The 13,776-nt window shown below is 46.1% G+C and overlaps 1 protein-coding gene and 1 long non-coding RNA gene across 20 annotated transcripts in view; one reads left to right on the forward strand and one right to left on the reverse strand.

The window, feature by feature from the left end:
- Positions 1-529: 529 nt before the first annotated feature.
- ZMIZ1 (zinc finger MIZ-type containing 1) overlaps positions 530-13,776 on the reverse strand; it is a 439,750-nt gene continuing 426,503 nt past the window's right edge. For 18 of the 19 annotated variants that reach the window (XM_072628048.1, XM_072628046.1, XM_072628050.1 and 15 more), the window contains 3 exons: positions 12,518-12,684; positions 7,603-7,884; positions 530-4,803 (listed from right to left, as the gene is read on the reverse strand). In XM_072628048.1, the coding sequence (XP_072484149.1) occupies positions 4,696-4,803; positions 7,603-7,884; positions 12,518-12,684 (557 nt within the window). In that variant the 3' untranslated portion in view covers positions 530-4,695. The remainder of the gene's footprint in view (positions 4,804-7,602; positions 7,885-12,517; positions 12,685-13,776) is intronic. The other variant, XM_072628053.1, reaches the window with a different exon arrangement.
- LOC140517126 (uncharacterized) lies at positions 7,851-9,579 on the forward strand. Its single transcript, XR_011971481.1, has 2 exons — positions 7,851-7,932; positions 9,187-9,579. It is a non-coding gene; the product is annotated as an uncharacterized lncRNA (long non-coding RNA).

Genomic DNA, 13,776 nt, shown 5'->3' on the forward strand with positions numbered 1-13,776 from the left:
CAAATGAGAAAATAAATATAAAGCACCATTTAAACCTTTGAACCCTACATACATTTGAGCCAGTATTTCACTCATAGTTACACATTTTTGATCTCCAACAATTTCTTCATGTCTTATTCTTCTAACCACATTCTCATTTTCTCCCTGGCTCATATACACAAATAGAATTTCAACACAGGAAGCTAGTTACTGCATTACTGAGGCTGGGGAGAAAAGAGGATATATTTCTAGGTCTGTATGATTAGGATATCAGACCAGACTAGAAAACTAGCTCAGTTCGGATGGATTTCCAAATCAATTATTTGGCTGGGGAGGGGGAAGTTGGTGTTTCCCTTTTTCATATCCACTTCTTAAATTCACAAAACAGTGGTTAATTCACCAAAACCTTCATTTTGAAAATTTATTTAGAAAAAAAAAAATTAACATGGGCAAATGAGATACTTCAGTGTTACAACAGAGTATAGAAATGTCTAGCAATAATCCAATAATTTGATCTTTAAATACAAAATAACCACATGAACACCTAATATACAGGTTTTGTTTGAATACATATTTATTAGATAAATATTAGGTTGTCACATCATCTAACTACATACAGTTTTGCAAGACTAGAAATCACAATTAGTTCTCTGACCAGTTTAAAGTATGAAATGATTGCATTGTACATACGATGTACAGACAAAGACAATGACCATTTCTGTAGAAGTGACTTCCAACTGTACTTACATGACTGCACGTGCACGCACGCGCCTGTGTGTGGGCATGTGTCATTCACCTCTGATCATGATATCAAAAATTGTACAAAGTATGAATTTGGTTACAATCTTTTTAAATCTCCTTTATTTTCTTCATTGTTTTCTTAGCACCCTAAAAATACACAGGTGAGAGGACTAGCACATTGAAGCTAAAGAGTACATGTAGATAAAATAAAAACAGAACAAAGCAAAACTTTCCACACAGGGTCAGCGTATATTACAGAGTGTGAATCCAATGCGGAGACTTCACAAACGCTAACAGACAGGATCTATTTTTTTTTCCACATGAGATGGAGCTCCAAGCTTTTTTTTTTTGTTTGTCTTTTTTGCAAAATAAAATCAAATGCACATTCCAAGGAAGATGAATGCATCTCTGTTAACAGGTCTCTATTTCTCATTTACATATGTACAGACGTGTCCCTTGAGTCTCTGCTGCTGACACGCGGCATCTGGATGGGTCAGTCCTAAGTTCTATCAGTGAGCAGAAGTGTAGATCTCTGTGGGTTTATTAGGGCTTCCATTGCGGGAGAGGGGAAATATATATATACATATATATTTTAATCTGGAGAAAAAAAATCTACTGGGAATTTGATACACAAATAAAGCTTTAAAAAGCCCAAAGGGTGGGGGTGCTCATCTTTCTTTCATGGAGCTTTCCCACCCCCCCATCCCACCTTGTAATTAACTTTGGCAACATGGACACAAACATGCCAGTAGATCCCATGGGCAGGTTTCCTTTAGGTGCGGCTGTTCTGGAGCACTGGGCACCCTGGAGATTCTGATGGCTCCAGTGGCTCTATCCACCAAGACACGAACAGGAGGCGCCATCTTGGGATTCGAGAGCCACCCTTGCTTACAGAGTTATGGTTTCCTCTTTGCGGATCTTACTCAGGGTAGTAGCATCTTTGACAGTTTCAAAATAAAACAAGAAAGAGCCAGAGCCTGGACCCCCTTTCATTGTGTGCCTGTCCCTTCCCCTTGTTCCCAACATGATGTGGGAAAGGTTCCCTCTCTAAAGCTGTCAGGCTCTCTCCATCACTGCCTATTTGAGAAAGCTGATGCTTATATCTAGAAGGAAAATGCTTGATCGAGACTAGCTTGCCAGACAAAGCCAGGAAACCTGTTGTCTTCCCTAGGAGAGGAGCACTCAGAAGTGGGAAACGGATTTGTCCTGGGAAACTCTGCCACAGCGCAAATGGGAGTGTAGCACTGGGGGGAAGACAACTCATCACTTGTGGGCAAATCAGAAGGGTCCCCAGCACGATACCTGGCAGCTAAGGACCCTTTAATTCTGTCTAGGGGGTTGACCTTCCCACAGAGATCACCCCCACACAGAAGACAATGGACTGGCCTTTCTTCCCCCCACCCCCCAAATCCCATTCTATCCCAAGTGTGTGTGTGCATATGTATGTGTTTGTATGTGTGGTTTGGATGGAGAGGGGGTGGAAGATGGCAGGGCATGCCAGAGATAGTAACATCTGGAACACTACTGAAAGCAATCCAGATCTTACTTTGCGCTGCTTGTTTGCTGTTTGCTCTACTGCCAAAGGGTCTGGGAAATGGATTAAAATGGGTGAGCCGACATCTTCAAAATAAAAAGAAATTTCATTCCCTTAAGTCTGTAAAAAGAACCTTTGATTTTTTTTGTTTTACTTTTTTTTTTTCTAAAAAAAGGACTCATTTTTTTTCATCTTCAGTCAAGGTATTTAAAAACACCAGCAAAGGATATAACCGGGTCATGAAAATGTTGAATATTATCAAAGACGATACTAAAATATTCACAAAGATATTTACAATAGTGATTCTTAAAATAATTGATTTTGCATACTGAACAACTTGTCATCTGAGAAAAATGCAAAAAACCAAACCAACCAGTACAAAGAAGGTGTGATGGCGAATTGTCCACAGAAAACCTGGTGGTCTGAATATGGGAGACAGGAAATAAATGAAAGTGACCACCGTTTCCTGTAATATCTACAGCAAGGGGCTAGGGATGCCCAGAGCAGGAGAGAAATCAAGATTACCTCTGGGACAAGATTAGCATGGGACTCAAAGCAAAGAATTTGCAGATTTGAGTGACTGGGAGCAAATCTAGCATCATCGGAGCCCAGAGCAGGCCACTGACAGAAATGTAAGCTAACCCCAAATAAAATCATACATTTAAATGGCTATGGGAGAACTGGGGCAAGGGCATGAAGACCTTGAAGAGTGGTAAATAGGAGGGCTTTGAAGAGATGGATGGATGGATGGATGAGCACAAAACACTTCATGTCACACTGGGCAAGGAGTGTCAGGTCAATTTTAAACCAGTGAGGGCAAGGAATGGTCTATGAGATAGAGTTGAGATAGAAGAGGTTGGCATGTGTGCATGTCTTCCCTTGTAGCTGTGTGTAGTGCTCCTGGAGGGCATGGCACACCAATATGGCCAGGCGAGCAACAGGGAGTCAGGAGACGCAGCCCACCACGTAGTATGGACAGAAGAGACGACACACAGCAATGGCTCTCGACAGACTCCAAGCCCAAGCCCAAGCCCTAGTCAAGCTCAGTCTCAATGCTCTTCTTTCCCTCTGCAAGCCTTGACATTTAACAGGACAAAAAAAGGGACTGGGAAGGTTGGGGGAGGCAGTGTGTGTGAAGGCCAGATGACGTGTAACAGTCCTGGAGTCCTGGGCGGGGTGGCAAGGGGCGCGAAGGAAAGGAAACACAAAAAAAGGAAGTCACTCATCTATCAGATCCCAATGTTCCTTTCTGCAGATGATTTAAAATTGATTTTGTCTTTGTATTTTTTAAAAAAGGAGTTAAGTTGGGAGTAAAGGTGTACATTACTGTGTCTGCCTCCTGACAGGTCTGTCCTCTTCCACATTTTCAAACCTCTCCCACCTGACTCCTAACCCCTCTTCCTCAAGGAAAGGGGCTGAGGCTATCTCACATTTCTGGCTGAGGGAAATGTAGGGTCCTCTCGTGATTCAAATGACCCAGTGGCCATTCTCTCTACTGTCCATAATCTTAGAGAGAACCCCATGGTTCCCTCCTTCTGCTGGAACCCAAAGCAAAAGCAACTCTCCTTCCCCCATTCCTTCAAAGGCCCTCATCTCCATCCATTCTCTCTGAGCCTCTGCGTAGCACGACCCCTTGGCAGGGTCTGTCGAGGCTAAGAGGTCAGTGATCAAAAATGGCAACCCTCAGCTCCAGGAAGAAAAGGGGAGAAAGCACAGTCTGCTCTGGCCTGGGGAGGTTCTTTCTTGGACGGTTTGTGCTTTTTCCGGAGGTGGCAACTTCGGCAGCTCTGGTCAGAACCCACAGGACTCACTCCTGCATGGGTGGTCCCTTCCTAGAGCATTGTGCCTGATCCATCCATCTCTCTCCATGTTTCTGGTTCTGTGGTTGCTCAGGTGTCCAGGCTGGGAAGTTGGTGGATGGGGAGAATTCTCAGTTTCAAAAATGGAAGACCCCTGGGTTAGAAGGTTGCTTTCTGACATTGGGTCAGCATGGGAGGAATTGGGGTGAGGAGGGGAGAGCCACTTTCTGATCCTTGCTGAGCTAGGGATGTGCTGGGATGGTTTTCTCCATCATAAGGCTCTTCTTTTTAGGACTGTGTTGGACATGGGCAGAAATGCAGCTGCCCTGGACTTTCGGCTTTGCCATGCCAAGGTCAGAAGCAGATGCTCTAAGGGCCCCCAAACCCATGTGGCCTAGGTACCACTTCCTCTTCTGCAGTCTCCCCACTGAGTGCCAATGGTTCTGAGAAGGTGATAGCAGGGAGAGGTCTCACCCCAGCTCCACATGAGAAGTTCTGGGGGAGAGAACTTGGGAGGACATGGACTACATGGGATGGAGAAGTATGTGTGCATGTGTGTATGTGTGTGTATGTGTGTGTGCATGCATGTGCGTGTGTGTATGTGGGGGGGAGGGGAAGGGGACTGATTAAAAGCTGAGAGCTTCAGTTGTTCTCAAAAAGTGAGAGTAGGTCATCATTACTATTGCTCGGCAGGTCAGGAGGGTCCAGGTACGAGAGCAACTCATCTGGATTCGTGAGTTCTGGAAGAAGCTGGAAAACAAAGATGGAGAAGGGGATGAGGATGGGCCAAGCACTGTTGGTTGCTGGTCATTAAAGGCAGACACCTCCAGGGGCCACTCTTCCTCCTGCAACTCATGGTGCCATTTCTATCCCTGAAGAAGGAAGAGCTTGAGCTCACGAGCCTCAGGGCTAGTTCAACCCCTTCCATTTTGTGGAAGGGGAAAACAAGAGGCCCAGAGAATTCACAGGATTTGTCCAAGATTCATACCACTGTTCAATGACAGATTTGGGATTTGAGCTCAGGTCCAATGCCTGCCACTCACCACCGAAACATATCCTGTCCCAGTGAGACGGGGAGAAAAGACTGGGAAATATGTTTAGCTCATGACCCATCTCACTTCCCTACCGAGTTGATGTGGTTGGAATGGAAGGTGATGTCACTCTTCCACAGTCAGGACCTAATACTTTGAGCTAGATCTTGAAAAGGAATCTTACTCAAGGTCTAAGGTGTTTCTGCTGAGTGCCAAGGTGTGTGTGGGTGTGTGGGTATGTGGGTGTATCTTTTAAATTCCCAGCCCTATGTCTTCCTAATTTCTACTCTCAGCTCTGCTATTCACAGCACATCAGTGCATGTTCCATGGAGCCTGTACACACACTTGGTCGTATTCCCAAAGCCCCACCATATGAGTTTTTGCATCTGTCCTGTGCTAAGTGATAACAAGCTACCATTTAACTGGGAGATGAGATCGGTTTCTGTTCCTTTGCAGACCCCTCGTCTACATTCCTGCTCTATCATCCTGAAGAAGAACTGTCTGCAGGGAAGCCCCTACGGGGTTAACTACAAACTGAAGAGGAGTCTATTGTGCCTGTGCGCCTTCTTCTCCCCTCTGCTTTAGATCCCTCTTCAGCTGAAGTCAGGGGTTTCTGGGAATCCCAGGACCCATTTGTGATGTTCACATCCTAGCTCACCTTAATTGAAATAAAGCCAACCCTTTCTCCCAGAGGTATCACTCTGAGAGCCTAGAGAGTGGGCCAAGGGCAATGCCCATGGAAAGGGATTGAGGGAGGGAAGGGAACACACATCTGGAGGAGCTTTTAGGAGCAGAGCTAAAAATCTCATTACAAGTCTGTCTCAAAGAGGAGAAATTCTATTAAAAAAGTGATTTTCAAAATTAAGTGACTTTTTTTTTGGTGGGGGAAGGGAGGTGTAAGTATGTAATAGGGTGATAGCTTGATTGATATTTCACCTCATCCCCAGTTTCTAACCCTGGTGTACCCCCTACTCCTCAGTGCTCCAGGACAAAGGTGTCAAACCTGCAGCCCACAGCACTCCACAGTGTGGCCTGAACCAGATTCAAATGTAAATGGGAACTATTTCACAAAATCAATAAAAATACACTAGGACACAGATCATATTAATAACGTGGTTTTCTAAGTCAATATGCAGCTTGCAGGGGAGAGGTCTTTATGTATTTAGTGGCTCTTGTTTCTATGGGAGTTTGATACCTGCTCCCAAAAAGGAGATACTATATGGATCTGAAGGACCAAGGCAGCAGCTACAGGCAGCGAGGAACCACGGAGTCAGAGGACCTTGCTTCAAATCTCTCCTGCTACTACCTGTATGACCTTGGGAAAGTCACTTAGCATCCCCAGGCCTCAATTTCCTCATTTGTAAAATGAGGGGGGTGGGCCTAGATGGCTTCTGAGGTCCCCTCCAGCATTAGGCCCACCATGGGTCCCACGGCCTCCTTGCTGGAGGAGGGCTGAGTAGAGCCCCAAAGCCCTGTGTCTGGAAGGTTCTGCTTTATCTAGTTCTAGATGCTCAACTCTAAAGAAATTGACCCATTTACTCTCTGATGTTTCTTTACCCAGCCTCCCTGCTTCTACAATGACTCACCTTGGGTTTCTCCTCTCTCTGTCAGCTCTTTACTATGCCCAACCACTCTAAGGAATAATGGATCCATCTCCCTGGGACCAGTAAAGAGAAGGCACTAATGGCGGCCCAAGGGGGAGGTAACTGATTTTATTTTAAGCCATCGGCAGTCCCTCTCACCCTTCATGGCAAGGCTGGGTTGAGGAATGTGCAACAGAAAAGGCTGAAAAGCAGGCATGGATGATACATGGACCAGCAAATCAGAGGGATACACACACACAGACAAGACAAAGGGATGACCAAAGTTCTCCTGGCTTTTGCTAATATCCCATCCCTCTGGTTCCCTCCACAGTGAGAGACAGAGCAGTACAGACGGCAACAAACCCAACACAGGAGAGAAAAGAGGGGAGAGAAAAGGCAGGGGGAATACCCCTTGAATGCCTCAAATTGCTGTAAGCTCAAAAATGGAAAAAAAAAAAAGTCCCAACTCCCAACCCCAATCCCACAAAGCTGAATTAAGAAGGTGTGTGTTTGCAATTTCTACGCAAATGAATTTCTGTCCTTAGTACCGAGGGTAGCTGATCTGAAGGCCCGATGAGTCAGCCAGTTAGAAGAGAGAAAGGGTCTATTAATGAAGAAAGGAGACCCCCAAATGAGAGCAGAGAGAATAATCCTCTCCTAGCCTGGGGATCCCCAGCCTTTGTCTAAATGGAGACAGGATATGAGAAGAGATGTGTTGATCCCACCCAACCTCAAGAGCCCACTCATCTCACCCACCCACCTCCCAGGCAGGTGAGGAGGGTGGTTCCCTCTGGCTACACATCCCACCTCCTCCTCCACCCCCTGCCCTTTTCCTCCCTCTTCACCCTCCCTCCCTCCAGGCCCGCCCTGTCTCTTGAGCACATCCAGTTGCCCAACCTAAACGCAGGCAGATGACAGTGGTGACCCAAACTTACATCCAGCGAAGGTTCCGGCATGTCGGACGCTCCCTGTGCTCCGGCCTGACCTTCTAAGGCTGTGGAGGGGTTAAAGGTCAGGTCGCTGTGTGGATGGTTGCTGGGAGCAGCCTGAGGTGGTTGCCGGGGCGGCTGGGAAGGTGGAGGTGGAGGTGGAGGAGGAGGAGGAGGAGGAGCCCCACTGTGATGTAATGGTGGCCCTGACTGGTTGCTGGGGTGTGGTACGTGCAAACCTTGTTGTATGGAGGTATGGGACTGATCAGAACTGCCAGGATGTGGGATCTGCGGAGGAGGAGAGAAGCAGGAAAAAAAGAAAAGTGAGGTGACAAGGTACAGTGCACGAGATGCCTGAAGAAAATGGGAACCAAAACCAAAACAAACCAAAAATACCCGTTAAACTGAAGGCTTTTCAGTCAAGAGAAAACCAAAAAAGCCAAAGATGCCCCCCAAACAACTGACCAGAAGGATCCGGTCACAGCGCCATGAAGGAGGGGACCACACTGGGTGTCTGTGGGGGAGACAAGGGAGGAGACGAAGGACTCAGAGACAAGCACGGACATGAGAATCGGAGGGACCCGGCCTCTCCTTCCCCATCCCCGGCCCAGTCCCCCTAGTCTCCTCCAGCCATGACACCATCACAATGAACGGGAGTGTGGTCAGAAATGGAAAAGCAAAATGTGGATGTTTTGGGGTTTGGGGGAGGCATGTCAATGCTGGCCCTGGTCACAGCCACAGCTCAAGGGGAGGGGTGCCCACAGACACAGAGAGCAAAGCACCAGACAGGTAGCCCCTGGCACCCTGTGACAGAGGAGTAGGGAGAATTAAGGGCCTGGAAAACCCAGTTGCTTCACAAATGCCAGAAATGGCTTCCTCGGCTGACACTGGGTGCCTTCTGAGAGGTCTCAGTGTACCCCTGGGGTGTCCCACTGGGTGCCACTGGGGCGAGGGGACCTGAGGAAGAGGAGAGGAGTTCGACAGCCTCTTCTCTCCTCCTCAGAATGGTCCCACCGTAGAAACCATGGTCAAATGGGACTCCAATCAAAAACCTGCTCCAGAGTCAGGAAAAAGCCTAACCCCAAGGGGACTTTCCTAGGCCCCTCTATTGGAGTCAGCAGAAAAGGGTGAAATGGGAAAGCTACAATTACCACCCCCAAGTCAGAGAAGGCAGAAACCCTCTGGATGGGGGAAGGGGTACCCAAGAAGGGAGAGAAGAGAGAGAGAGAGACACAAAGCCCAGAGATAGGGTTGTTTATGCTGCAAATCTCACTTGTTTGAAAGGAGGAGAAGGGCATTCTGAATTACTTCCTTCTGACATCATGGAACATAGGAAAAGCGATGCCACCTTTTAGGGGAAGCCCTTCCCCATCCTCCCGGCTGCTTAGGCAAACAATTTACCTTTATGCTTGTCTACCCTTACATGTGTATGTGTTGTTTACTGCCAGAAAACGGAAGCCTTTTGAGGGCAGGGAAACTTACATTTTTATCTCTGTACTCACGGAACCTACTGAAGTAACTAGCACATAGTAGGCCCTTAATAAATGGGTGGTGATTAATTTACCAAAATGTTGTCTTACTGCCTTTAAGGATACACAGCCAATCTGCTCACCAAAGTGTAACCTGTAGAGGAGGCTGTCTGTGTGTGTGCAGGGGGAAGAGATGCTTTAATGAACTGACAGCATAGAGTGAGCACAGCCACCAGAATCCACAGAAATGAATCAGAGCAAAGTTGATTCTCTTCTAAAGGCAAAAGATTCCTCCTCTGACTATTTGCTAACCATGCTCCCTTGTCAAAGAGACTAACAGATTGTAAGAGTTGGAAGGAAAGAGACCTTCCCTCACAGGCCACTTATTCCAACTACTCATCTCTTGTGGGAATCACAGGACCACAGGATTTAAAGCTGATGTCATCGGATCCAAACACTTCATTTTTCAGATGGGGAAATTGAGGCACAGAGAAATGAAGTCTTTTCTCTAGCATTTCTGGCATCATCATCTATTTTGCATACTTGTAGTGATGACAGGGATTATTATAGTTCTTACTTATAGTGAATCAAAATTACCTCCCTAAAATTTTCAGCAGGTGTTTGTTCAGTAAAGAATGGATAGCTTCCGGTGCACTTCAATCAGCTCTCACAAATCCTGAATTAATGAGACCTGAATGCACACATGGCTACTGAAAACAATGCACCTGTTCTCTGTTCTGTTGATGCTTCCAGTACCTAACACCCAACCTAAGCATGAGAGAACCAGGAGCCTCTTGTATTTAAGCCAGCATCTCTTGTGGCCTGGGCAAGGGCTGTGCTAAAGGATCTAATCCCTGGCTATCAGGCTATCACCAGCCTGAATGACGGTGACTTTCAAGCACAAATGCTATCTTTATTTTCAGAAGCTGATTCAAGGACCTGGACCTTTCTCTCTTTTTTTCATTCTCTACCTTGCTCAGAAAATGCCTTGGAAAACTTGTCACTCTCTCATTTGTAGCAGAGGAGGTCCAGGTGCTCAACCAAAACTTTACCCTTCTCTCTTGTTCCATTTTACAGGAAAGGCTCTCTGTAGGCCTCAGATGGCAATTTATCCCTGTGTACTAGGAAAGGGGGGAAGAGGGAAGACAGGAGACGCTTTTAGAAGCTCCTAAGAAAATCTCCAAATATTTCACCTCAGAGACTCAGCTCCCTAGCCTTTTCTTCTGTTTTCTCTAGTTTCCTGGGGTTCACTATCCCCGGACTGGCACACAGAGGTGAAGGTTCTCATATAAGCCGGAGTGTCATATTTTTGACTTGTTTTAAAATCACAGACTTTGCCTAAAAGCTGACTCTGTGCTACAACTTCAAAGTCTAACACTCTGACCTTCTGGCAGGTTCCAAGGCCAAAGTGACACCCTGTACCTTCTCAGCACATTTGGGATTCCTTAGCACACACTCCCTGAAACCCAGTCTCTGTCCCTTTTCCAACTATAGACATTAGCAGACTGTCCACAGAAGCTAGGCGGGGTGATTGACAAAAATCAGAAGACAGACTTCATCTTTCTCCTCCTTCCTGGTCCTCCTGCAACATACCACTTTTGGGTACTGAGGATTCTGGACCGTGAGAAATTCTAACATACATGGAACAGGCTAATACTGTTAACACTAGATAACCAGAGGGGAGGAGACTGGCTGTATGAGATCACATAAGCTCAGCTACCCAAAGAAGTTAAAAAAATCCAAACCAACCTGAAAACAATTTTCCAAGCCATGGTAGAGGTTACTATTTTATATCAAATGTCTGAAAGGTCAGAGAATACACATCCCTTTTTGCTCAGCCATTCCTGTCTCCAAAGATTACTATCTACAATGCCCTTTCCTACTCCAGGCAGAGGATAGAACACCACTATGGGGATCCAGGCTTTAGTTCTGGCTCCAGAGATAATTAGCAGGTCACTTAAAGCTTGTGAACCTGTTTCCTCATCTATAAAACAGTAACAATAATTCATGCCTTATATCTAACTTATGTCTCCAAAGACCAAATGAGGCTAAAATGTCCTTGCTGTGAAAAATGTAAAACTGCTACCTCTAAGTGGGGTGTTAATAATGGTAGTTCTTGGCCCTTCATCTAAAATTCTCTGGTCTCTTCAGGGAAAAATATGGCGCCAACACTGTATTCTCGTGAATGTCGTCCCAACAAGTCCAGTTTTAAGTGGCTGGTCATTTGGGATTCTATCTGTTCCTCAGATCCTTGCCCTCCTATACTCACTTGTTGGAGGAAGAAAGGAGGAAGTGACAGCCAACTAACTGGCTGATCTGGAAAGGCAGCCAAGGCGAGTCAAGGTACCATGACTAATCAGGTGGGAAGACTCAGAAACGAACAAATGTATGTCCACCATTTTTCTCCTACCCCACCCTGTACTGGTTCTGGTGTCACCTCGGAAAGTCTTCTTAACTTGTCCTGACTCACATTCATTTTCAAGATGGGAGAGAGAGTGGCATAAGATGTCAGTAAAGCCAAGTCCAGATGCTGGTCTAATTCTAATTAGCTAATTAATTAATCAATTCTAATTCTAGCCTAATTCTACCATCTTGCCCTGTATGGCTTTGAAAAAGTCATGGCCTTTTCTTTGATCATTGGTAGAATGCTCAAAAAATTTTCTTTGAAAAGGATAACATACCATACAAACAACAAAATAATATTATCATGGTGAGTAAAACTCCAAGACAGTTGTTGGTGTTTATTTTGGGACTGAGAAGGATGTTCTAGACTTTGGTTCCACAGAGAATATTGGATTTGGGACTTGAACGCTGAGTGGATGAAGGCTGAATAAATCAGGATCATATGAACTAGAAGGGACCTTTGGCATCATCTAGATTCTAGCCCCCCTCTTCTCTTTTACAGATGGGTAGACTAAGTCATAATGAAATGGTGACCAAGGTCAAACAGACAGTAACTAGCAGAACTCGGAAGTGAACCCTGGCATGTGAATCTAGGTTGTTTGAGCTCCAGTCTGAGGCCCTTTCTTCTACACAATCCAGTGTATGGTGACTGTTGTAGTGTGTGTATATGACAAGGGAAGAGAGAGACTACTTTTTGTCTTTGAAGAGACCTACAGAATGAATCTCAGAGCTGGAAGAGACCTCAGTAAGGCCACACAATAGAATTTTAAAATCTTAGAGGTAGAAATGGGTTATACTGTCCACTAGCTAATACTATACTTGAAAACATCGGCAGGACTAGGTCCCACTGCCCACTAGCTCCCATTCCCACAAGTTGACCTCTATCTCTGCTGGGAAAGGAATAAAACACCCACAGAGAAGTGTCTCAGACTCAGACCCTTGTTCCCCAGTCCAGTCCGGTCCAAGAAGAAGGTAAAGGATTTAGATAGGAAGAGGGGGTTAGGTAGGTCAGAGAAGGAAAGGGAGGATGATGGTGAGAGGGTACTTACAGTTTCTTGCATGGGGTGACTGAGGGGTTTCTCCAGGGCAGCCATGTTGCTGGGCATGTCCGGGGGGTGGGAGAGCTGAGGGGGCCCGTGCATGAAGTCATTCATGGACGTCCCTCCGGGATTCCCATGGGGGAAGTCAAAGTTACCGTGGCCTTGGTAGTTGTTGCCTGAGGGGGTGAAAACAAGGGGAGGGGAGGGGGGGGTCACCCACTAGACAGATAGCATTTGGGCATCGGGACCTCTGCATGAGGCATGGGACAGGGCTCGAGAAAGCCAAGTTTCTCTCTGTCTCTACAGAGGAATCTGGAGCCATCTCTCTTGAGTTCAGCTCAGGCTGTACAAGGAGAGACATTACCTATCCTCAAATTCTTTGGGCCTATTCAGCTGGGAAGGCAGAGGGGGTTTTCCACTGACAAGCAGTAGGAGGAAGAGAATTTTCCTGATGTTCTCAAGCTATGGTTGCTGCTTTCAGCAGTATCAATCACTGGTGGCTGCCCAGCCCTTTCCTATAGGCACCTTCTGAGGGCTAGGATCATCTGAACCAGCCTGGTAGATAAATGACCAAACCACATGTACAAATAGAATCCCCCCCACAGATGCTCAGCACCATGGGGAACAGAGGGGAGAAAAAAATGATCACAATGGAATAAGGCTTAGAGAGCATCTAGTCCAACTCCCTCATTTTATAGGTGGGGAAACTGAGGCTCAGAGAATTAAAGTATCTCATCCAAGGTCACATGGTAAGTTAGTAACAAAACTTCACTCCTAGAATCAGGAACTCCGGGCTGTAATTCTCCCTCAGTCACTAATGAGCTGGGTTACCTTGGGCAAATCATCTCACTTTTCTGGATCTGTTTCCTTATTCACAAAATGAACGAGTTGAAACCACTAATATCTCAGTGCCCGTCTGGTTTCTCCGATTCTATGACTTCACGACTCTTTCCACCTCACTCCCTTTCCAAAGCTGTGTTAAGAGGAAATAGGATGAGGCCTTTGTCCTGGTCCCATTTTTGATCCTGGTTTGCTGTGTAACATTGGGCTACACAGTATTGTGTGACTTGACCACAAGTGACCTGGCCTTTCTGTGCCACCCACTGCCCATGGGCATCATGATCTCTTGTTTGCTAAGAGGATGAGAAAGACAACATGTAAGATGCACTCAAAATTCCCTACAAGAAGACCGTCTGGCAATTGAAGCTCATTTATGGAATGGGATTGCTTTCCCAACAGTAAAATAATTCCTGAACTTGGGAACATGT

The sequence above is a fragment of the Notamacropus eugenii genome, chromosome 1, assembly GCF_028372415.1.
Source record: "Notamacropus eugenii isolate mMacEug1 chromosome 1, mMacEug1.pri_v2, whole genome shotgun sequence".
NCBI classification, from domain to species: Eukaryota; Metazoa; Chordata; class Mammalia; order Diprotodontia; family Macropodidae; genus Notamacropus; species Notamacropus eugenii.